This window comes from Colletes gigas, unplaced genomic scaffold (assembly GCF_013123115.1).
Source record: "Colletes gigas isolate AHSC1104 unplaced genomic scaffold, ASM1312311v1 Colletes_gigas_Sc00007, whole genome shotgun sequence".
In the NCBI taxonomy this organism is placed as follows: Eukaryota; Metazoa; Arthropoda; class Insecta; order Hymenoptera; family Colletidae; genus Colletes; species Colletes gigas.
The window spans coordinates 3,126,362-3,151,522 of NW_025106636.1; the positions used below are offsets into that span (position 1 = coordinate 3,126,362).

Genomic DNA, 25,161 nt, shown 5'->3' on the forward strand with positions numbered 1-25,161 from the left:
TATTTACATACACATTTAGCATAGTGGAAAAAAAAGTAAGCTACGTTTTTAGCGATAATATCGACGTTCAACGGACAACAGATATCATCGTCGTCGTCATCGTATGTATGGAGAACCGGGGAACCACGTTCTTTTCCGTTTAGTTTTACAAAGAAAAAAAAAGAAAAAAAAAAAAAGAGCTATGGGTATGTAAACGAATCGAGAATTACTGTATGTGAACTCGTAAAACTGTTTTATCCGGTGGACTATTATATGTATTAGCCACTTATCGTATAGCGCGCGTCAAAATGTCGGAGAATGAGTGCCGTGTGGAAATTCGCGTGGACACGACACGGACAATGGGAAAAAATCGAAATTCTTTCGTGTGCCCGGTGAATGGGCATCGCGAGACACTTTTTTGGTGCTATTTTTATATCGAAAAACATAGCGATTGATTCGGTACCAAGGCACTCCTTCTCTGAGCAATGTTAAGACACACAAGGACTGTCGACCGCTGGAAAGGAGGAGGACTTTTTTTACTGCCTTCTGTATGAAATGGTGAGACCCCATAAGTTGAGATTTCTTAACGCTCTCACGGCCATTATTCGCCCATCGGTGGTCAAACTTTTTCAAAATTTACCTGAGATCGTTGTTTCGTCGAAGGAGACGATTGAATGTTTTCGTATCGTAGCAGAACTCTAGCCAGAAGACGAATCGAGGAAAATCAGGTGCTGAAACTTTGCGACGTTATTTTACTTTGTACCATCGATGGACTACCAATGGGTGGATTTATTTTGAATGGTTTCAACGTAGAAGTATTTATATTTTCAAGAGTTGTTAGAGAATTCCCTGACATTCTCTTGTCTGCTCAATCTTCAAGGCGCCGATGGCGTCCGAGCTGAATGTTCTTCTTTGTTTCTTTCGCTGAACTTCAGCAGCCATTCCATCGGAATGTTTTTTGGGGAATCGCGAGGATCGACGGGACCGGATTCCCTGCGATCGTCCAAGAATCCATTCCGTTCTGAAGAATGTCGAATTTTTTATCGAAAAATGTGCAAGTATGCGAATGTGATGGTGTACGCCATCGACTATGGTGTTTTTTACAATTCACCGATTGTGTTTGTTAAAATTAATTATTATTGCTATTACGATGATTATTATTAATATTATTATTATATTACTATAAAATGAGTGTATCACAGTTTAAATATATCTATTTTATATTAAATCATGAATGCCGTGCGATGATATTTTACATGGAGAAACATCCGTCCTTGCGTTTTCGTTTTTAATGAAAATAGTTTTTATTTTGTCTATTCGTGAACAAAATGATGATATCGTGTCTATATACATTTGATTGGTGTCATTAGCAATTAATCCGGTTGTCTTTGCCCCATTTACGCATCACTCGGATGATCTGCTCCACTTGCGAGTTCGACGTGTTCTTAAGAAGCTGTATAACGTCCGACAAAAGTTCTCTAAAAACATATAAAACGCAAACATGAGACACTGTACACGGGAAGCTATTACAAAATGAATTAATTGGAGGAAAGAGACTTACTTGGGTTGTTTTCCAGCTACAATGTATTGAAATGTACCGCAGCAAGCACCGCGTTTCCCTTCCCAATTCTCTGGGCTAGAATCCATACGTTCCAACATATCAAAGGCCTTCGCTGCGTACCAAAACTCGCCTACTTTGTAGCAATCGTTCGCGATTAATTGCAGCAAGTTGAACGACTCTGTGGTCGTGTCCATTTTTAGATACAAGTCCCAAGCCAGCTGAGGTTTCTTGTTCATTATATCTGAAGCAAAAAAAAAACGATTAAGATCGAAAAAATAAAGATTAACGTTAAAGACTTACAACAGTGCGCCAGAAGGCTGATGTAGATGTAATCGTTCTTGTATTTTTCATTCCGTATGATCAAGAAAGCTTCCTCCGCCTCCTTGAAATAACCCGCGGCAGCTTGCGCTTGAGCATAATTAAAGTTAAAGTTGTCCTCGTTGGAAAAGTAAGTTTTGATCGAGTTCAGGTACACCAGAACTTCCTCGAATTGACGATAGAGAAAAAAACAGGATGCCATACATTGTCTGCCAGGTATGGTGTCGCATTCAGACGCGGAGGAACCGATCAATTGGAAATATTGCTGGGCTGTTTTTATATTATCACGCTGAAAACAGTTTCACCGGTGATTGTTTCAATTATTCGTCGCCACATTTTATCGAGAGCTTACAGAATTAGTTTCTTGACCCATCACCGCGTTAACGATCCCTTTCAGAATGTATTCCTGCGGAACAGATGGTTCGAGATCTTTGATCAATTTGAACGCCTCTTGAACGTCGTCCTGTTTCAAATAGTAAATCACTAAATTCAGTCGAGCCTCTGGTATAACGTCCACTAAATTCGGCAAAATTTGTAACGCGCCCTCGCCACCTTTGAATACCTAGAAGGTAACTTTCGTAACTATTTATCACTGTACTAGATTAGGTATATCTTAAAAATGCTATGTACAACAGTATTGTGGTGTATGAGATCGTGGCCAAAGCTGAAGGAACTGGACATTTTTTCTATCAGCTGTTTCATTTCGTTCTGTGCGGCGCTGCCATTGTACAGACGAAAACGATTGCATGCTTTCAGATTGATCGCGATCGCGCTATCGGGATACTTTTGTAGATAAACTTGGAGGACTTCTTGGGCCACGTCATAGTAGTCCAATTTGTAATAACACAATGCAACGTATACGTTCAATGCGAAATACTCTCTGCAAAAGATAGGACACGATTAAAACTTTTTTAAAGTAATAAGTCCTGCAGAAAGATCTTGCATATTTTAAAATGTTCTTATTCGAAGTTTGGGAATTATGGAAGTTAGGATAAGGAGGAAGGAGGTACCTGGTGTCTTTCAACTCTCTGATCATGTGCACATCTGAATTTCTATCGTTAACAACATTTTCGTCAACACTACTTAAATCATCGCTATCCGAATCCCTGAGCAAACGTTCATGAAACAAAGTTGAATTGTTTGTGAAACAAAACGAAGAAAATTTAATAGTAACCTGTTTTCCAGCAAAATCTTTTTATATACATCAATAGCTTCTTGATAGTGAGCTCTAAGATAATGAATAGATGCCAGGCTAAGTTGATCTTCTATGACATCCTGCAGCATATGATGGTACTCCGTTAATTTCGATTCGTTGCCCATTTTGTGTGCCAAGTGAAACATGAGTCTGTTCTTCAATTTACTGTCCGGAGCTTCCTCCAGAACCTTTTGTGATTCAGGATACATTCCAAGATAGAAATAACAGCATGCTAAGTTCGACGGCAACTCCACGAGCGTTTGATCCTTTTTTCGTAAATTCTCGTAGATCGTAGCCGCACGTTTGTAGTCCCCCAGGTGAAAGGCACAATAACCCATCCATAACTCGGAGTTCAAACTATTCTCAGAGCTGCTGTTGAACTCTAGGAGCGTCAGAGCCCCTGTGTAATCACGTTTCTCCAAAAACTCCTCTAGTTTGGGGATCTTCTTCTCTGTCGCGGATCGTTTTATTCCCTCGGAAGAGGCTGGCTTTGCTCTTGATAGTATCTGTTTGATTAGTATCGAGTAAATTTAATTAACACGTTAAACGCTTGGTCACTGGAGACAGACAGTAACTATTACAATTCATATGATATTAAATAATATCTTTACATTTCTTTCAATAGATTTGATCTGTATATTTAAAACAGAAATAAAATGAATTTTCTGTATTTAAACACCACGTTTAGCGAGTTAAATAAAAGAGCGTAATTAACGTCAAAGATTGAACAAATAAGGAAATTTATTTTTCGATCACGGAGGAAATATATGGAAAAAGAAAATAGAGAATACAATGCACAATGTAGTGTTTACCATTTTTAGTCACTGTTGCTAATGGATACAAGCATTTATTGATTGCTACGTGCAAGTGAAGGTACGAAAGATAGAATAGTCCTACATTTACGGTGAAATATTAATTTGTTAAAAGAGTGATTATCAAACTGGTGAACATGTTCCTTTTGTTTAAAAGAAATTTTAGAAATCTAAAATTTAATAATTTCAAATTGAATTCTTCGATGGTTTACCTATAGATGTCGGTAAAATGGCGCGGCGGTAAACTTTGATCATTCTTTCCTAAGGCCGAACTATATTTTCTATTTATTTTTCTTCTTGCGAAAATGTTTCTACGAAAAACTGAACGTTAACGCTAAAAACATATTTGCACTACCATGGGATCTATTTAGAATGTTGCAAAAGTAAATGTATCGCGTGGAAATGGCAATTAAAAATGAGGAAAATTTATGTAAATTTACGTAAATTTGAAAGAATTTTTTAACGAGCCAATCCGTGATTAAAATGTTCGTGCAAATGTTGTTTCGAGTCAAAGTTACGAAAACGTTTGAAAATAGAGAACAATCAGAACGTGACCGACCATCGTAGAGGTTACATTGCCGGTAGCTCTTTCCCATTTATTTCCGTAATGTTGGAAGGTGTCAAGCATGTTTTGCTAGTGCTATCCGGCAAAGGTGGTGTTGGAAAATCAACCATCAGTACGCAATTAGCACTCGCGCTCAAGGAGTCCGGATTTCGTGTGAGTTTTTCATCGTCGTATAGTATTTTTTTTAGGTTAAATTACTAACACGTCAAAATTATTATAGGTTGGTTTATTGGACGTCGATCTATGCGGACCCAGTGTGCCTTACCTGTTAAATTTAGAAGGCAAAGATGTTCATCAATCTTCGGATGGGTATTTGAGACAATTTCCATGAAAAATTTCCCATTAACATAAAAATTGTACATTAAAAGTTTTATCAATCTATCACATGATCGTTTCATTTTTATATTTGATACCGACGATGAGCCACGACTCGGTTCAAAATACGTTTAATTTTAGTTAAAGCGAAGTTTTACTTGTTCCTCCTTTTTTTATTATCGTTATTTGTATATTGTAGATGGGTGCCGGTGTTTGCGGACAAGGAACAAAAATTAGCTGTTATGTCGATAGGGTTTTTATTAAAGAATCAAGATGACAGCGTTGTTTGGAGGGGTCCGAAGAAAACCGGCATGATTAAACAATTTTTAACCGATGTTGTTTGGCAAAATATTGATTATTTGATCATCGATACACCACCGGGAACCTCGGACGAGCATATCACAGTGATGGAAAATTTAAAGTAAATTTATTTGTTTCTTATATCGTTTATATGTTTGTGACATTGATTATTAAAAAGTCTGTTTTTGTTCTACGAATCTATAATGCCAAGAGTATTGTGTTTCTTTGCACATGTGACTATGATTAACAATCATGTGATGCCTAAAGGAAACATAACTCTTAGTTAGATAAGTCATGTGATTGATAAGCTTGTATGTTTTGTTTGGATGCACATTACAAGAGTAAATTTCACAAACATAAATGATATACGATGATTGGTAAACGATACAGTTTTAAATAATAATCAAGTTATCTTCTGCAGGAATGTTAAATGCGATGGTGCACTTATAGTAACCACTCCGCAAGCAGTCGCGGTAGACGATGTTTTGAGAGAAATAACATTTTGTAGAAAAACTGGTATTCATATATTTGGTATTATCGAGAATATGAGTGGTTTTGTCTGTCCGTCATGCTCGGTTCGTGGAAAACTTCTTCTTTTTTTTTTAATATAAAAGAAACTTTTTATTGTCTGTACAAGAATTAATAATTTCAGGAATGTACAAATATTTTTTCCGCCGGCGGAGGAATAGCTCTTTCGAAAATGGTGAACGTACCGTTCCTCGCTAAAGTGCCCATAGACCCGCAAGTCGGTAAATTAGCGGAAACCGGGCAGAGTGTTTTAGTAATGCTACCGGACAGTCAGGTAGCGCAGGTATTTCGGAAACTAGTCGAAGAACTTACGAAAAGCAAGGAAGCATGAAAGTAAGAATATTGGTCACGCCCGTACAAACCTTCAGTGAAATGTAGTACTTGCTTGTGATCTTAAACTTATCTCTAGCCCTTCGCGAGCTGATACATTTTTTTTATTATTTTGTAATAGGCGGTGTAAATTAATTACAACTGGAACCGATATGCGCAACAAAAAATATGCATTTCCATTTTTAAAAATTATATATATATATATATATATACATCTCTTTAAGATGTAGTAATTCACGGGATCGCAAAGGGGTTAATCTAACCGCATACTACAGAATGAGTAGAAAGTACATACATACGACAATGATAGCATTTACGCGAGCTACAAAATACGATATCAAAAGTGTGCATTCGGTTAAAATACCTGGATATATTTTAAACATTTTGTACAAGAGTGTGGTTAGATTAGTGTGCGGTTGTACGATGCGTATACATCGAAAACTTTGTACATTTACGAACTACTCTATTTACTATATTTCCAAATTTGTTACCTAATTATTCACGAACTTTTAATTATTGCGCACATATTCAAATATAAAAAATATATATTTTCCTCTTATTTTTATATAGATCCCACTATAAAGCAATCGAATTACTTATATTCATGCCGTTCGTTTCTTGTAAGCCGCCCAAAGTTCCTCTTTGTATTCCAACGTGGTAGCCAATATGTTTTCTGCCTCTGTAATACCTCTACCGACAACAGCCAAATCCGCTCCAGAATTAACAACGGATTCTGGAGTGTTATATTGCTGTCCCAAGTCGTCGGAACTGTTTGAAAGCTTTACACCGGGCGTCAATTGAATGAGCCCTAAATTCATAAAGATATTCGACTGGCAAACGATGCCGCACACCATGTCCGAATTTTGTGCAATCGATATCGCATTCTGCGCGTAATCGCCATTCGTCAGAGCTCCCTTGGAAGACATTTCAGCTAACATAAAAATACCACGCGGCTCGTCGATATCTTTCAAACCATTTTTCAAACCATCCACGATACTTTGGCCAGCAACCGCGTGTACTGTAACGATATCCGCCCATTCCGCTATTTTATATATACCCTTTTGATACTGTAAAGATACCGTGTTGCCGATGTCGGCGAACTTTCGATCTTCCATCAACAAAAAGTCGTACTTCTTAGCCAGTTCTTTTAAACGTTTCACGAAATGATTGTCGAAATCTTCTACTATGTCTACGTGTGTCTTGAGCACCACGATGTGCGGCCCGACTAAATTTGCCAACTCTAAAATATCATTTGCTTTGGTCAGGTCTGCCGCTAAACACAAGGTAGACTGTTTCATTTCCATCAAATTGAAAAGTTTTATGCCTATTGCATTTTTAGCGTTAGACGCACGGATATGGAACGGGGTTTTTAATCGTTTATCTGAAATTTTTTTAATAAATTAAGTTAATCCAATGGTATTTGGTAAAAAATTAATTTATCAATCTAAGAATCCATTTACCTTGAACACAAATAGTGGGTGCTTGGAACCTTAACAAATAGTCTGTAACATCTTTTACTATCTTTGGTGTAATTTTATTACTTTCTAGAAGATATGCCAAAAGTCCTGTAATTGTATACAAACTTTTCACCCTGATTCCATGATTCTCTATGTTCTTCCTGCCACCCTGTTCCCTATCAATTACCACAAAAGAATCCTTTACCTCCAAGCCTTCTTTTCTTAAAACTTGCACTGTTTCTAAAATACTGCTACCGCTTGTGACTACATCCTCGATAATCACGCAATTATCTCCTGGTTTGAATTGACCTTCTATCATCTTCATTGTACCGTACGCCTTGACTTCCTTTCTTTTGATCAACATAGGTATATTCGAATTGACAGAGATCAAAGTGGCCAATGGCAAGGCTGTATAAGGTACACCACAGATTTGCGATATGTCTGAACAATTTTCTGAGAGTTTCCATAATACCTTAGCCAATCGAGCCTGTGCAAGGTACAAAGGCAAGCATAGAATAAATTAATAATAAAAAATGTATATAGGATGCTCGAGAAATACATGTAAATACTTAAGGAGCTGAATCTACAATAAAATAATTGCTTTTTAAGTTATGGATGATTAAAGAAAATGTTGCACAATTGCTGGAAAATATGTTTTTCAGGTCTTTGAATATTTACACATATTTCTTAAACAGCCTGTATATAGTAATTCATTCAAAGGTACACATGTAATAAACTTACCATTATTTTTGGATGTGAAACTATCACTCGCAAATCAAAGTATACCGGAGTTTTCAGGCCAATTTTAGTGACAAAATCTCCAAATTTTAACGCGTCGATTTCGAAAAGCGCGACAGCCAATTCTTTCAATTCAGCGTCCATGGCAGTCGAGTATTTCAACATGATTGCAAGTTTTTAATACAAACGTGTTCTAAACAAGTGACGATAACACGAGTTGATTTCCGAATGATCAAGGTTAACCTGCTATTTCTACGATATATTTTTTATTTTAAAAGATACGTTGCTTTAAGTTCATATAAAAATTCATATATAAAATTCTTGCACGATATAAAATATATTTAAATTTTGTGATTCGAACAATTCAATGTTTCTGTTTAAAAAAAAAAAAGCATTGGTCGAAAACCGGCAAGCGAAATCCTGCGCAATCCGTCTACTAGTATATCTCGTCTCTGCTTTTACGTAGTTGCAAATAACCGCCAAAGTTTAAACAAGTGTTGAACATTCGTAGTCGTTACGCTAATTTTTGCATCTTTACGAAAAAGTTCGTTGTTTGGTACGAATATTCTATAGATTGATAGGAACTTGGAAATAACCATTTTCATTTAAAACAGGGTTTCAAAACCGTATCTGCTCATATTCTCTGTTAGGCAAGATTTAAGCAAGATTTTTCCAAAATGAATATTCATTATTCCAACCATCTAGGGACCAGTTACTCAGCCCTGCCATAAACCTCGGAATTTCCACCTGGAGAACAACACACCCAGGTAAAAATATAAGGTATTAAATACTATACAATGATGACTTGATGGCTAGGCACGCTGATTGGCCGTAGCTTAATAGCGACGCCTGCGCGTTTCAAAACTACTTTGCCCTTTGATGAACAACGTAAAAAATAATTGGGATAAATTAATATTACAAATAAATATAACATCGAATATATATATATTAATATTTTTATTTCCGTTACTCAATATTATATAAGCGAATTATACAAGTGATATAAGTGAAAACTTGATTTCCGTTGAGGTGTTTAAGTACCGGTAAAAATACATTATCGCGGAATGTACGATAATATTCAGAGTCCAGTGCCTTATGGTTACGATGTCCTTGTTTTATTTATTTCCCCAACCCCATAAACCTTTAACGAATCCTGTAAGACCAGCTTGGCCACCATCCTTAGACTGATCACCGAGTTTCTCGCTCAAATCCGGAAACTCGACCATGTTGAAGGCCAGATCGAAGAAGAGCGGTTTGCAAGGGATAGGCTGTGTAGATGGTGGTAATTTATAGACATTAGGTTGCTTCGTGAGAAGCGCAGGATCCTCTCTGTATTCGTGCAGACGTTCGTACAAAGGTTTCTTCGTTTTAGTGTACTTATTGGTTCCCGGCTCTTCTTCTTGTCCCTCTTCTAACACGCTGTGCGCATGCGCCGCGTACTTGGCACCCTCTATGGAAATCTCAAGCTTGTGGAGGGATTCCCTCAACGATTCTGGAAGCATTTTCCCGTACTCGAGCGCATCCTTTACATATTGCGCAGACCTTTGATACAGAGCCATCGCTTCTCGCCACCGATGGAGGTTGGCCAGCGATTGGGCCAAATAGTAACATTTAAAGGCTCTATAGACCTTGGTCTTAGCTTCCTGCTCGTGCACAAACTCTTCGTCGTCTTGCAACTGCGAGATTTCGACGAGGTTGTGGAGAGCTGCCTCGTACAGTCTAACGATATCTTGCGGTTTCGCCTTGGCAGACTCTTCCGCCACTTTGATCAACGCCAGGTTTCTCTCAAGGGTACGCGACAACCTGATATATTGCAGATAGGTAATTAAATGTTGAGAAGGTGTGAGTTTGTCGTTGTCTTTGTTTTTGAGCTCGGTCTTGAAAAAATCCCGTACAGCCGAGATCGCGTCTTTGCAGTCTATCAGATGTGCCTCCAACAGATCGATTTTAGCTTGATTCGTGGCTGCTTTCTCTAACGTTTGATTCAATCTCGAGTCCGCGATTAGAAGGCCGGCGGCTCTTGGCGGCACCATACCGCACGACTTGCCGCGCCAGGTCACCTCCTCCGTATTCGCCTGCTTTTCTCGCGTTTGCGCTATCAGCGAGTCTAAGCTGGCCAACAGCTCGCTGCTCAACTGACCCCTCATTTGCATCAAGTCATCTATGGCAGTGGTATCACCAATATTATAGGCACAATATCTAAGGCTAGGAGCAAGCTCCTCGACTCGCGTGTTGTACATTATTTGTTCGGATTCCGGCAGTGCAGAGGCCAGCTTTCCATATACAACTTGGGCCTTTTTCAGATTCTCCATCGCTTTCTTCCATAGTTGTAACTCAAAATGTAAGGAACCGTGAATCCAGGCCACGTACGCTTGAGCCTCCAGTTTAGTTCTCGCGTCGCAATTGACATTCTGTGAAATTGTTTATCATAAAGAGTCTAGTAGATGTAAACATTTAGTTTATCTTACCTCTATTAATTCTTGTAACTGTAGAGAGTACATAGCAGCTTTTCTCAGTCTAGATATCAAATGAAACTTTTTTCTCGGTTCTGTATTAGACTCTTGACGCAATTGCATCGCGTAACTCCATGCACGTTCGGCCATTACCAATGGAACTTGTAAGAATTTATCGTCGTTAACCATTACAGGCATTATGTCTTTCCTCTTAAAATGACGCCTGTCTCCTTGTGGAATTTTTAAGACTTTTCTTAAGCGCCTTAATCTCCTGGAGCAGTATCCACGGTACCGCTGGTAATCCCCGTGTCTCAACCCATGTTGCTGCTGTGCTTCCTTTATTATTTTTAAAACTGTTTGGTATTTAAGCGATCATACAATTGCATAGCTTTCGAACATACAAAAAAGGTAGTACAAAATAACGATTGTTTACAATCGCGTTCGACTAATATGGCAAGAAAGGTGAATACCAGGTACAAATGTAAATAAAGAATCACTACGATTAACGAAATGTTCTATGGCATTGCGACCAATTGTAAAAATCATTTTCTCATTACGATCTCGAACCATAATTGAGCCCGTTCAATTACGAAGGACACCGTATGACAAATAAAGGTTAGGAAACGACATATGGGATTTACAGAACTATCAACACGTATGGAAATTTACTTTGAAAAGGATACTTTCTAGCGAATACGACTTTTGTCCCTTCGGTATCGTGGCGTCATTAACTTGATTTTCTTTCAATGACTCTGTGGGTTTTTCCTCGGCCACCATCGTTTCGAAACCACGTATCCAATTTTCACCAAACACTTTCACAGCGAGCCCGACAAACGCGAAGTAACTATAACTTGACGCAGAGGTGCCAGATCGAGCACCGGGTGCACTACTCACACTATGCCAGATCACGCGTACGCGAGCTCGTGGAGTTTCGGAGTGTCGACAAAGGCAAACTGACACATGCCCCCTTTCTCGATTCTCCGAAGCTGCCCGAAGTAATTTCGGACCGTCTCGTGGGAGTCGAGAGAGGAAGGCTCATTTGCCTTCTCGCGCTTGAACAGCTAAAATTCGACCTCACGTCGACGGCATACGATTCCAAGTCTCGACTGGCCGGGTATATTTTATTTTTCGACCTATGTATGTAGTCCATAAGCAAGATACTATAATGAACAAAATTTTGTGAAATTTTTCTTACGGAAATACACGTTTTAAGACCCCCTGATCATATTTGAATTATTGAACAAAAATAAATTCATTTCTATTATTCCTATATAAGAGCGTACATATGTATATCATGTCAGATATCACTTCTGCTACATCTGGCAACGTAGAACCATTACTGCCTGGCTACTGCCAGCCTCTCGCAGCCTCTGCTGGCTTCTCCTGGCCTCTGCTAACCTCTGCCAACATCTGCTGGCTTCTGCCTGCCTCTGCTGGGCCCTGCTGACCACTGCTGACCACACCTGATACTTCTGACAACATATAACGATTACAACTTCCTACTGCTTGCCCCTGCTGGCCCCTGCTGGTCTCTGCATCCCTCTGCTGTCCCCTACTGACCTCTGCAGACCCCTGCAGACCCCTGCTGACCACTGCTGACCACTGCTGACCACTGCTGACCACACCTGATACTTCTGACAACATATAACGATTACAACTTGCTACTGCTTGCCCCTGCTGGCCCCTGCTGGTCTCTGCATCCCTCTGCTGTCCCCTACAGACCCCTACTGACCCCTGCAGACCCCTGCTGACCCCTGCTGACCACTGCTGACCCCTGCTGACCCTTGTTAACAACTTCTACCATGATATATATGTATCAAAACATTGTATAATGTAAATCTATGGCAATAAATGATATAATTACAAAGAATTCTATGTTTTCTCATCATTTTTTACCTTTCTTTTCCTCTCCAAGTCATTACCTTAGTTATAAGACTCCCTGAAACTCCTTGGTTTCCCTGAACCCACTAGGAAGTTCTAAAACACCTCGGAAGTCCTGAAAATCAGAACTTTGCTAAAAATTCAGGGTTTCCAAGAATTTTCGGCGTTTCCAAGAAATTTTCAAGAAATTCCAAGACTTCCCAGCTGTTTCAGGACTTTCCAGTTGTTTCAGGACTTTCCAGCTGTTCCAGGGTTTCCAAAATTAAAAGTCGTTTCAGGACTTTCCAGCTGTTTCAGGGCTTCCCGGATGTTTCAGGGCTTTCCAGCTGTTTCAGGGCTTTCCAGCTGATTCGGGATTTCCAAAATTAAAAGTCGTTTCAGGACTTTCCAGCTGTTTCAGGACTTCCCGGCTGTTTCAGGACTTTCCAGCTGATTCGGGATTTCCAAAATTAAAAGTCGTTTCAGGGCTTTCCAGCTGTTTCAGGACTTTCCAATTGTTTCAGGACTTTTAATTTTTGATTTTGGCAGCAAGTACGAGGGCTGACACTTTGGGAATCCAATTTTAACCGGAAAAACGGTCTCTTAAAACTAAGGCAATGGTTTGGAGAGGAAAAGAAAGGTAAAAATGATGAGAACACGTAGAATTCTGTTAAATTATATCATTTATTGCCATAGATTTACATTATACAAGGCTTTAATACTTATACATCATGTCAGAAGTTGATAACAAAGGTCAGCAGTGGTCAGCAGTGGTCGGCAGGGGCCAACAGAGGCCAGCAGAGGGATGCAGAGGCATGCAGAGACCAGCAGTAACAAGTAGTAATAGTTATACGTTGTCAGAAGCATCAGGGGTGGTCAGCAGAGGTCAGCGGAGGCTAGCCGTGAACAGCAGAGTCCAGCAGTGGCAAGCAGTAGCCAGTCGTAATCGTTATACGTTGTCAGAAATACCAGGAAAGGTCAGCAGAGTCCAGCGAATGTTGGCAGAAGTCATTAGTAATCGTTGTGCGTTGTCAGAAATATAAGCGGTGGTCAGCAGTGGCCAGCAGAGGCAGGGAGAGGCTAGCAGTAGCCAGTCGTAGTCGTTATACGTTGCACGAAGTACCAGGAGTGGTCAGCAGGGGTCAGCAGGGGACAGCAGGGGCAAGCAGTAACAAGTAGTAATCGTTATACGTTGTCGGAAGCATCAGTGGTGGTCAGCAGTGGTCAGCGGAGGCCAGTGGAGGCCAGCAGTAGCAAGCAGTGGCAAGCAAAGACCAGCAGGGGCAACTAATAGCAAGTAGTAATCGTTATACGTCGTCAGAAATATAAGCGGAGGTCAGGAGAGGCCAACAGAGGCTGGCCAGTCGACTTGGAATCGTATGCCGTCGACGTGAGGTCGAATGTTAGTTGTTCAAGTGCGAGAAGGCAAATGAGCTTTCCTCTCTCGACTCCCACGAGACGGTCCGAAATTACTTCGGGCAGCTTCGGAGAATCGAGAAAGGGGGCATGTGTCAGTTTGCCTTTGTCGACTCTCCGAAACTCCACGAGCTCACGTACGCGTGATCTGGCATGTGTGAGTAGTGCACCCGGTGCTCGATCTGGCATCACTGATCCGGCGCTCCGTCTGGCATCTCTGGCATACACAAGGAACTTGGTCCATCTGGTGGCGCGGGTGAAAATAATTGCGATACTCATATGTTACTGTTGGTACAGTAACAATTATTGTTACCGAAGTGTAAATGTATGACTTTCAATCTGTTTAAACAATAAAACCTAAAAATCCAATTCCTAACATCGCATTCATTATTAATTGTATGTAAAATTTAGCGAATAAGAACGTCGCGAGTAAGTGGACGCAACGTACAAAAATGGTAACCTAAAAATAATACAGGGATCTTCGAGGCGGATGTAATCATTGCTCAAAATGAGTCCAAAAGGATGGAAGTACAGAAGAAGGAAAAATTAGTCACAAAGGGGACACTTTGGTTTTGAAAACACGTTTTTAGCTATTTCCATTCGAGTCTCGATTTATCGGTGCTGTGTGCCCCCTGATTAAGTCGATTACTCGAGGTCCTACTGTGAAAAAAGGAACGATGCAAGTAGAAATCGGGACATGAGTACAAATTGGAACGTTCACCTTGCGGATTATCATCGATGACTAACTTTGGTTTGTTTAAAGTGCCTCCGTTTCGTTCAAGAAAAATTCTTAAGCGACGATTTAATTCTACGATCTTGACGACTTAAATCGGCGTGTTGTACTGCCGGTGACCCACTCTCGTTCGAGGCCTCGCGCGTTTGGACCTCGATTATGTTACAATCCTTTGAGCATGCGTCACGCATCGGGACACCTAATGGTCATTGTCTGTGCCCGGAAACGCGGGGGGCATTTGCGGCGCATTAAACGCATTATCGGTTGAGCATCCACGGATACACCTCTGACGTCCGACTACTGAATATCTTGCCCCGTGTTTAATTATGCTGCTGTGAAGCGGCTGTGAAGCGGGTATTAACGTGAGAATCATGACGCTCGCTTCTACGGTTCTAGAAGCAATGTGCAGGAGCTAATTCACCGACCAGTCGAACATTTCTTCTCCGTTTACTCGCGGATAAAATTTGAAGCTGAATCCATCGGAACGAATTGCATACATCGAGTGATTCACAGAATTGTATAAATAACGAAGCCGTGACTAAGATCGATCATGTTGTAAGAGGATGTAGCCAACAATGCATAACGAGTTTCATTTACCCAAGCGTAACCGTGTCCACCTTTCGACGAATGACAGAGAAATCAATTTGCTACTCTTTGCTTTAGTCTTTCACGCCGCGAGAAAGTATCTGTGCATTTCTATTCGCGTATCGAGTGGCAGTTGTCGGATCAATTAGTTTCCAATGGCAGTTAAAACGTTCCGATTATATCGATATGGAATTTTCGACATTAAATTATTATTTTTAATCTTATAGAAGGGCTCGAAAATTATTATTGGCTGGGATGACGGTGAAATGAAATCAAACCATCGATGCTCGTAACTCCGTCGCTTCGTTACGGCGTTACGACGTTACGTGAAATGAAAATCCATTGCACAATTCGTTTCCCTCGTTCTCTGTCAGGACGCACTTACGAAAATAACAGATTTTCTCCGTGGGAAAGTTACCGTTTCGCGATGAGACCCGGAACGCATCCGAGAATACAATCATCTCCACCTTTTACGTTGAAACAAAGTCACCACATATACATATGTGGCGAGCAGAGCTTCAAAACATTATATAAAAATTATGATCGAAACTGGAACGAAGGAGAAATGGAAAAATGTATTTCTTTATTACTTTAAATAAAGGCAATCTTTCGAAAACGAAAGTTGAGGTTATGTATTCTCGTACAACTAGAGTAGCTTCGAGTCTCATTTCAGGATTGTCTTGCCACTCTGTAAAATACAGGAATCAATGAAGAGACAGATTCGAAGCGATTAAAATGGATGAAATTGCGTAAGAGATCGCTGAGTACCCACGCGTAGTGACGCCAGCGCCATTACGTTCAGGGCAAACGCGGACGGTCGCCTCTAAACCGGCGACTCGCGTTTCGTCTTCAAGGTCTCGGCTATCATGATCTTCGGACTTTTTTCCTCGCCGCGGCACGAACGACTCTCATAATCTTAGAAATGTTTCCACAAACAATCGCGCGCGTATTATCCTTTCTAAGTCGCAACACGCTCGAGCGTGTTTGAACGTGTCGGGGGCGTTGCGTAAAACTCTATGTCGTTCCCTTATACGAGCAAAAGCTGAAGTAAAAAAAAAAAGCCACGTAAGATACCTGCGGAACGACCATTGTTAAGGCGGACTCGCTTAGACCAAGGCTATGAAATCATTTTTCTTCCTCGTAAACTGGCGACAAACATTCCGAGATTTTAATATTCGTATCCGGTATTAGAACGGGGACTTAATTTGTAATGTTTAGAAGTTTCAGTCTTTTACTTTGGGTTTAAATTAGTTGCAATTAATATGGAAAAGAGGTATTGAAGATAGTCGAATCGAGCGACACACCCTGTAGATTCGAATATTATTACCGGTCGGAGGATTGACATTTTTAGTTCTCTCTGTTGCCCTCGTCGAATTGTGGCGAACAGGGGCACGCTAGAAAAGCCCCCAGAAAAATAAAACGCCACGGGTTCTGAATGAAGAAACTCGCCCTGCGATCGCTCGGAACAGAAGGGACACGGGGGTTTCGCAGGGGTACTATTGTGCACGCAGGAGCATGGCGGAGGAAAATAATAAAGGGAGGACTGTTAGTCGTTATGGTAACCGTCGATCTAGGATTTCGTTTGGCCATCGTGCTGGCTAGCATAGGGGACCCATTGCTCACTGTAAATGCGTTTCTAGGTCCTACAGTGCCGGCCATAACTGTGTCCACACCTCTAAACTGAGCTACATACTTCAATCTCCATCCAAGAATGGAATACAAGATTCCTTCATGATAATATACTTATGTTAGTATCACTATCAACAAAGGAGTATATTAAGAAGTGGATAGTCCAGAAGAAGACTATGACAAAGTCGCTACAGCTTCTGTGAAACCATACTACTAACTACTCCAACCTCCATCCAAGAATGGAATATAACAACCAACATGTATAACATAATACAAGATTCTTTCGTGGCAATATACTTATGTTAGTATCACTAGCAACAAGGGAGTATATCAAGAAGTGGATAGTCCAGAAGAAGACTATGATAAACTCACTACAGCTTCTGTGAACCATACTAACTACTCCAGCTACATACTCCAACCTCCATCCAAGAATGGAATACAACAACCAACATACTTAACACAATACAAGATTCCTTCATGCCAATATACTTGTCGGAATCCATTAAACAGTTGTTGTTCTAATTGAATGTTACTTCAGTTTGTGGTAATAAAGTTATATTGCCCCTTATCGATCCTTAAATTTAATCGATGCAAAGAATGTCATCGGGAAACGCAAACGTACGTCTGGTTGGCGTTGACGTTTGAACGTGGCCTTTGAAGGTAGCCGAGTTGGTTGTCTGGTTACCGAAACTTTTAGAAAAAGAAGAGAATTGAAAAGGGGTGATCAGACGGAAAGGTTGTGCGAGAAAATCTAAATAGAAATCCTTGCAAAGTACTCGTTAGTTTACGTTGAGCATTCTTTCGTTTCGTTTAAGTGTTTGAGTTAATTATTAGTTAAAGTTTATTTAGTTCGAAGTTTAGAAAAATGCATATAATAACAAGACCAAGAAGTGGATAGTCCAGAAGAAGACTATGCCAAACTCGCTACAGCTTCTGTGAAACCATACTACTAACAACAAAAATAGCCTTAACGATGTGAGCCTGACTGGACTCGTTGAAACGGACTCGTTGCATAAGCTAATACTATCAGCATAAGACTTTGCGCCATTTTGATCTTCGTTAGGCGAGTTTGGACTTAACCCCGTTAGCGTAGTCGGAAGTGGATGCGAAATGGAGTTCGTCGGGGAAGCGTACCGGCGACGAATCGTAGATTAAAATGTTATTCAATTTGCAAGAAACGTCATTCGTAATCGGGAGGACGCTTAATTCGCTTACATCGTTATCGATAACACGAGGGTCAGACGCGCGTCGTAACCCCCCGGGGGGTTCACTGAATATTTTTCGCCTGGCTATGTGGTCTTCCGTGAAACGTCGTTCAATTGGATTAGACGGAGTGCGTTCCCCGACGAACCGTGAATATCCCTAGAAGCGTCGAAATCCTCTGTCGCTTTGGGCTACGAAGCGGTAATGATTCAATCGGACAGTTAACATGGTAAACGTTTGTGAACGCGTTTGGTTCGCGTACCGTCGGCAAGTTTGTCAGAAGTTGGCGTCGGGTGCGTACACGTTACGCAACAAAAATTTCCCATCGACTGGGCTTCCCTTTGCTGCGCGGAACCATCATTTTCCTATAGAAATCAGGCAACATGCGTTTAAGGCAGTTTGGCAAAGGATGATTTTGTTCAAACTTGCGGCAAAGCTACTAACAGGGAGGCGATAGGAATCATTTTACAATTGGGAGCCATTTGGTTTGGCTAATGTGTGGAAACGTAGACGAGAGATGCTTTCCTTTCTATGCAGTTTTGAGGGACCCGACACACGTTTCTGCAACCACCCTGCATTGGCCATTGGTCATTGATCATCAGCCATTAGCCAATCGTTAACGCAAATGGCAATGATCAATGGGCTAGTGGCTAGTGACTAATGGCCAATGGGCTGATGAGCTAATGGCTAATGGCCAATGCCTAATCATCAGAAGTGTCATTAAACAAAGATCTGAGAAATGTGATGGGACCCCTCTTTCGTACAATTTTATTATTTCAAATTCTACAAATTACACTATAGTTCCCCTTTTTATCCGCTGGATGCCACGAGGTTAAGAATATTCTAAAACAAACCACTGACTGGTCATTACTAGACTGCGGATCTTCATGCAAATTCATATTTTTATTAATAAATTTGATGACATTGGAGCTTTGTAGAGGGTTGTCTCAGCCCCTAGATATAATAATTCGTACCTTACTTGAAGTATTTCTTATATTCTTGCATATTAACTAAATTCTATAGCTGTTTGAAAATTAAGATTTCCCATAAATGCATAAACATCTCTAGCCATTACAATCTGTCAGCCTGCCTGGTAAAATATCATTTCAAGTGCCCCCTGTGTTTGTGGATACTTGGACCAAAATATAGATCACATTCTACGGGGACTGCAGGACAGAAAGATGCTGGTAGACAGTCGAAAAAGGAGTGAACTTTCTTAAAAATACCTATTCAAGAATTTGGTCCAAGTGTTACGCCAATGATACGAATACTCGTTGCAATTTAGACTGGCATTTTTAACCTATACTGTCCTAGTTACTAGTTAATAATAAGGCTGTCGTCATATAGTTCCTATTTTATAATGTAAGCTGTTTAGATCCGGCATCCGGCCGATTAGCTTCAATATTTTAAAATCGTAAGAAAATATCCGGCATCCGGTGATCTCACGAGCTGACCAAATCGTTCTAGTAACTAAGAAGAAGGGTTAGGACATAAAACCCTGAGTCGAGAACGAACGACAGAAGTCGGACCCAGTATTTGTATTAGCCGTATTAAAAAGTATTTAACGTCTCGCAAAAATAAAAGATAACTAAATATTTTCACATTATCTAACATTATGATGTGTATTTGTTGTACTATAAGTCTTTGCAACGATAAAGTGGGCATACAGGTCCGAGTAGTCATTGGTCCAGCCTATCGAAGCCATTTTTCTCATGATTTAGAGTATATGTTACCATATTAGGGTTAACAGACCCTGAAATATTGCAAAGGGAATGAAGTCCCTCCTTTTCATTAAAATTTAGAAGAATCCTGTCTAACAAATGATCGAACGATGACGGTAGTGTGCAATGTATTTATCTCAAAGTTAATTGGCAAATGCAGTCATGTATTATTATTGTCACAGGTGCCAAAATACACAGCCACGACCTTGCCCATACCAATTACAATGGTTCAAATATGTTCGTGTTTAGTATCGTTTTCAGCGCAAGAATCTGGTGGATCCGATCGAAGCAGTTACGCGGCGATCAAATAAAAGATGTAAAGAATATTATCTCGCGTGTCTCGAATTGGCAGTCTGATACGTAGTTGGTCGCGTGTCGAAGACAACGTCAAGACAGAAGACTGGCCTCTCGACCAGTAATTGTAGCTGGTGACATGCGTGTATGCATACGTGCGAGACCAGCGAGCTCACCGAGTAGTTAAATGCTTGGCAAGCTGCTGAACGTTTGGCTAATATCCGAATATACATGCATCCGTTTTTACGAAACCGGTGTTTATTTATTCTTTAAACGGTATGTTAATCTCTTTAGAAACTTTTAGACGATGATAATCTCGATCACACGCGCGTACGCATGTACGGGGCACCTAATCATTACACAACCTCGACGTCTTCGCTGTCGTTCAGGTTTAATTCGTAAATTCGTTCGTAAACGAGTGGATATGTTAAATCGACGTCCATACATCGTGTCTAACATTTTTATTCGTCGTTCGTGAACAAAAGTGGCCCAGCCCTGAAACTCGGAGATTAGGAGCCACCCATGACGAATATCATCTTTTGATCATCGGAGTACCCTCCAGATATAGGATCACGCGATGTCTGGAGTCCGCAATATCCATTAACGAAAGGCAGGATAGCTGTACGATACGGAAGATCCACGTTCATCCAATTTCAATCGTGCATCGAGGATTCCGCGCCTCGTCCAGAGAATGGAAGCGTTATCGTTCCCTTTTCTTTGTTTCCTCCTTTCGTTTCTAATCCGAGAGGCCCGCCTAGCCCTCTTTTCCCTGCATCAAACGTTCTATTTCCATCCACGCCCGACGTTCGTTGGATTTTAGTAGGTCACTGGGGAACGGACACACAGGACGCGAACCTTCGTCCGTATGTCTGTTCGCACGGTTACGCTTGTTAAATCGTACCGGCTTATTTACCGCGCCACATCCCATTTCTCTCGTGTACGGCTAGCACGCGACCCCCCGACAGAATTAGGTTTCGCGGTTCATGGAAAAATTCTTACGTCATTTCGTTTTCGACCTTGAATCTCGTGGAAAATTCGCGTTGCAGCTGTCGGGGCTGGTCTGACATTGGTACGCGACTCGCGACTACAACCTTGGTCTCTAATGAAACAATATGGTCCATTACGCGGATGGCGATGTTCAACCAAGTCCAAGAATAGCCCCGAGTTTTCGTGTTTGAAAGTTTTAAGATTCGAGGCGAAGATGCCGCCATTATCGATCACTGCTAACAACTTTTCGCTAATATGCAATATTCGAGCAAAGTATGTACCTAACCTAACCTAATACATCGAGGTCTCTAACATTATAAGCGAATTAGTCTTTAAAAATTGTAATGAAAAGTCGCTTTTAACTATTATACCATTAATTTCTACGTGATTCGTAAGTTGAACATTTCGTAATAATCGATGATCACCAATGACGGAGATTGGGCCCCATTATTAGAGTGCATATTAGTTTGTTAAATATTCTCGCGATTTGTGTAACAATTTTTACAAAAAAAATAATCTTGAACCAGGAAAAAATATTTTACGCGGATGATGTTCAATGAATTCCAAGAATAGCCTCGAGTTTTCATGTTTGAAAAGTTTTAAGATTTGAGGCTAAGATCCCGCCATTTTGGATTACTTGCAAGTAACAATTTCTCACTAATATGCAATATCCGAGTAACCTAATACTAACCTAATCTAGTACATCGAGGTCTCTAGCTTTATAAGTGAATTAGTCTTTAAAAATAGTAATGAAAAGTCCCTTTTAACTACTATACCATTACTGACCGTTCCCTACTGTACAGTAATGATTCTTAAAACGAACTTTCGACGTGATTCGTAAGTTGAACATCTCGTAATAATCGATGATCACCAATGGCGGAGATTGGGTCCATTATTAGAGTGTATATTAGTTTGTTAAATATTCTCGCGATTTGTGTAACAATTTTTACAAAAACAATAATTTTCTTGAACCAGGAAAAGATGTATGGTTGTCGTTTCGATCGTATGCGCGCGCGCTTATGAAGTGCAATTGATATTGCGCAAGATGAGAAAACAATTGATTCGGTAAATAGCGATTTGCGTTAACTGCGAGTTATAAAAGTGCACGCCACGGTCGGTCGATTAATTCCATACGTATGTATGTATGTCCAAGAGCTGAAAATAGATGGAAAATGCAGAAAGGCGTGAACCGTTACTTCCAGCCATTACCGAATCGCGTGTACGAGCAGTTGCATTTTCATTCCGCTTAATAAAAAGGAAACGAATCCCTCGCGATCGGGACGATCCTCTTGCAGAAATGTTACGAAGTGAAAGCACACGAAGGTTATCGCTGATTGCAACCTGCTTGTAAAAAGATGAGCAAAACGGAAGTGAGCAATGAGTAACAGGAATCGACGAATTATGCATTGTCTGGCCGCGGTTCATTGGAAAAATAAAACCAATGGAAAACGAGAAGCAGTAGGCAGGGAGGGGGAAAAAAGTATGCCACGCGTGGAATTTTCAACTACGAACGCAGCCACGGTTGCTTTTTTTTGCTGTGGATGTTTTCGCCGCGTCGGTGTAAAAACATGACAAGGCCACCGATCATTTTCAATCCTACCGACAGACTCACCGCGTACATTTATTCATGACTTTGGATACATGGTTAATTAATCGATACCATTAGCGATATTTCGCAACGATACGATTCCATTAATATATTATCGTCGGCGAGTTTTCAGAATATTGAAAATATCGAGTGCAGCTAGTGTATCTCTGATGATTTACGATGGTCCGAATCAGCGATTTATGTATTATATCAGCGTTTTAAAAAAGAAACAAATTTGGGATAGGGTACCCGGATATCGCCCACTAATTTCAAAGCTTTAAACTTAGTTCCAAGAGTTCTCATACACTCTAAATTAAAATACACAAAAGGGGTGTTTTCACTCTGAAGGAATGATTTTGTGGGGTCCCATAGCCTCCCGTACTGGCCGCTAGAGGGACCGTTCTTCTCGCAAGCGCTCGATCGACCTTTCAATATTCCAGTGTCTAAGACAGAGTCTGTTAGGATGTCTTACTCTCCCTTTACTTTGCTATCTTTTCCATAAAGCCCCCAAAAAATTGTAACAATAAATATAGCTTAAAATTTATCTTAAGGTTCCTCGGTAAATCTTGCACAGTTTCAAAAGAGATCTACTGGGTCCAACTACCTTACGTGGAAAACCGATAATCTGAGAGAGCCCCTAAGGGGGTGACACAACCGCGATCCCGTAGTCCTTGCACGTACGAGCGTGAAAGAAAAATCCGACGATGCACCTGCGGACTACGTCGCCGCGGAAAGAAACCGCGAGATCGTGACGGATTCGTCGAAGGATCCGTCCGTTGAATTCATGGACGTTTCCATTAAGGCCTGGGTGCTATGACAAACTCACGAAAAGGACGACCGCTCCGCCGAACGCGCCTGTGGTTTGCATTTCTCGAAGGCTACCGCGACTCAATATTTACTCTAGCAATAAGTCAGGCATTGGGAAACGCATGAGAAACGCGACCGAGAGAAAACAACGATGATCAGCGTTTTATGTTTTTCCTGCGTTTATGCAAAGTCTCGGCTTCGAACTACTAACGATATGTACAGGAAGTTGCAAAAGCATGTTTGGAATACAAATTTGTACAAGATCGATACGAAACTATGACGAACTCTTGTATTCTAAATTGTCGGCAATAACGAGGAACGAAAAGTATCTGAAAATTTGGTCTACTTGGAAAGTAAACGTTTTAGAAATTCTTTCATTTTGTATATTTCAAATAACGGGTAGTCTAAACAGATATGTATTGTTTCAACTTTACTTTCGAATCTTTGCTCGTCGTTTTGTGTCGCTCGTGTGGCACCGATATCAAAGCGAGATTGTTGCAATCGCAGACTATTATTTGTTGTAATTACAGTGCAGAAAACGCGAAGGTCGGGCGTACGAAGTGTGCGCGCGGGTCATTACATAATTGCACCGTTTCACGAACGAACGTTCAACGAGATAGAATAATATTACGCGGTCGGATTGATGCGATATTCCAAAATACTGTTTTCGGTGGTTGATGGATGATCGAAGGCCTCTAGTGCCCATGTATCGAAGCGACGATCAGCATCGTATTTTTGAATGCGAAACGACACCGCGCGTGAAAGGAGTACTATAACGTTTTGGCAGACGTTCAAGTATCTATAAAAATTCACCAAGGAGAGAGAATTGGTCAGCACGTGCGCGAGAAATCTTCTACGACCATAATCAGAGTAAAAATATATTATTCTCGGAGCCATAACTAAGGAAACCGAGACTTGAACTATTGTTATATAGTAAAATTTTTAATTCTACATTTTTCTTCTGTTTTAAGTTAACATTGACACTTTCGTTTATAAAAGTTCAGCTTTTATAGCTATTCTAAATGTTCTGAAGGAACTATGAACAAGTTCAAACTATTGGATTGTTCAGAAAGTAATTTCGTTTGTCTTCTTCGTGAAAAGGAACAAATTTCTTATAATATATAAATATTTTATTGAATTATGTCCTGGTCATTTTGATCACCTTTTGCCATCTTCCTGGTGGCAGCATGATTTCATTTCTGATCTTTATTTATAAAAAAACTGATTCAAGTGATTTTTGACATCGCCCACTTTATTGGGTGTACAAATGAATAATCCAAATTATCTTAACACTTTAATGGCCGCACGTACCACGCGAAGACCGTGATATTGTAGACCAAAGTGAGATACATGAAGATGCTAGGAATATTGTTGAATGTATGATGAAATGGTGACTGATACAATAGATCACGCACACGTGACAGTGGCCAACGTCTGCTAGCTCGCAAAGTCACGTATACGTGACAGCGGCCGTCAAACTGATAAGCAATTATAAAATCAAGTAAAGTCAATAGATTTTTCCGCTCTTTTGCCCTCATATAGTGTTGACATATAGCTAGTTAAAACAAAAGATAGTTTAGCGAAAGGCTCAACATAACCTTCAAAAGTATTCAATTCGGTAGAGAAAATTGGATTATTCATTTGTACACCTAACACATTCCTCGAACGACTTCCCAATATCCCAATCGTCTAAGCCAGAGCCTGCTAGAAAGCCTACCAATGAGTCCACTAGTTCCTACCCCCCAGCAAAGCAACGCTCCACACCGATGATCACGTACAGTTAATAA

The 25,161-nt window shown here is 40.5% G+C and overlaps 4 protein-coding genes across 4 annotated transcripts; 1 reads left to right on the forward strand and 3 right to left on the reverse strand.

Annotated features, from left to right (window-relative positions):
* Nucleotides 1-1,309: 1,309 nt before the first annotated feature.
* Nucleotides 1,310-3,868, reverse strand: LOC122396560 (intraflagellar transport protein 56). The gene is made up of 7 exons (XM_043395088.1): nucleotides 3,845-3,868; nucleotides 3,033-3,559; nucleotides 2,489-2,738; nucleotides 2,211-2,420; nucleotides 1,841-2,147; nucleotides 1,541-1,781; nucleotides 1,310-1,457 (listed from the first exon to the last, which is right to left on the reverse strand). Exons 1-7 carry the CDS (start codon nucleotides 3,866-3,868, stop codon nucleotides 1,346-1,348), a joined length of 1,671 nt encoding a protein of 556 aa, XP_043251023.1. The 3' UTR covers nucleotides 1,310-1,345.
* Nucleotides 3,869-4,302: 434 nt separating this feature from the next.
* LOC122396070 (cytosolic Fe-S cluster assembly factor NUBP2 homolog) lies at nucleotides 4,303-6,156 on the forward strand. The gene is made up of 6 exons (XM_043394184.1): nucleotides 4,303-4,583; nucleotides 4,651-4,739; nucleotides 4,945-5,166; nucleotides 5,467-5,620; nucleotides 5,698-5,906; nucleotides 6,025-6,156. Exons 1-5 carry the CDS (start codon nucleotides 4,473-4,475, stop codon nucleotides 5,902-5,904), a joined length of 783 nt encoding a protein of 260 aa, XP_043250119.1. The 5' UTR covers nucleotides 4,303-4,472; the 3' UTR covers nucleotides 5,905-5,906; nucleotides 6,025-6,156.
* A 325-nt stretch (nucleotides 6,157-6,481) lies between these two features.
* On the reverse strand, nucleotides 6,482-8,506 carry LOC122396069 (uridine 5'-monophosphate synthase). The gene is made up of 3 exons (XM_043394183.1): nucleotides 8,102-8,506; nucleotides 7,364-7,847; nucleotides 6,482-7,284 (listed from the first exon to the last, which is right to left on the reverse strand). Exons 1-3 carry the CDS (start codon nucleotides 8,261-8,263, stop codon nucleotides 6,506-6,508), a joined length of 1,425 nt encoding a protein of 474 aa, XP_043250118.1. The 5' UTR covers nucleotides 8,264-8,506; the 3' UTR covers nucleotides 6,482-6,505.
* A 560-nt stretch (nucleotides 8,507-9,066) lies between these two features.
* LOC122396164 (signal recognition particle subunit SRP68) lies at nucleotides 9,067-11,421 on the reverse strand. The gene is made up of 3 exons (XM_043394325.1): nucleotides 11,235-11,421; nucleotides 10,567-10,904; nucleotides 9,067-10,509 (listed from the first exon to the last, which is right to left on the reverse strand). Exons 1-3 carry the CDS (start codon nucleotides 11,326-11,328, stop codon nucleotides 9,214-9,216), a joined length of 1,728 nt encoding a protein of 575 aa, XP_043250260.1. The 5' UTR covers nucleotides 11,329-11,421; the 3' UTR covers nucleotides 9,067-9,213.
* Between the last annotated feature and the right edge of the window lie 13,740 nt (nucleotides 11,422-25,161).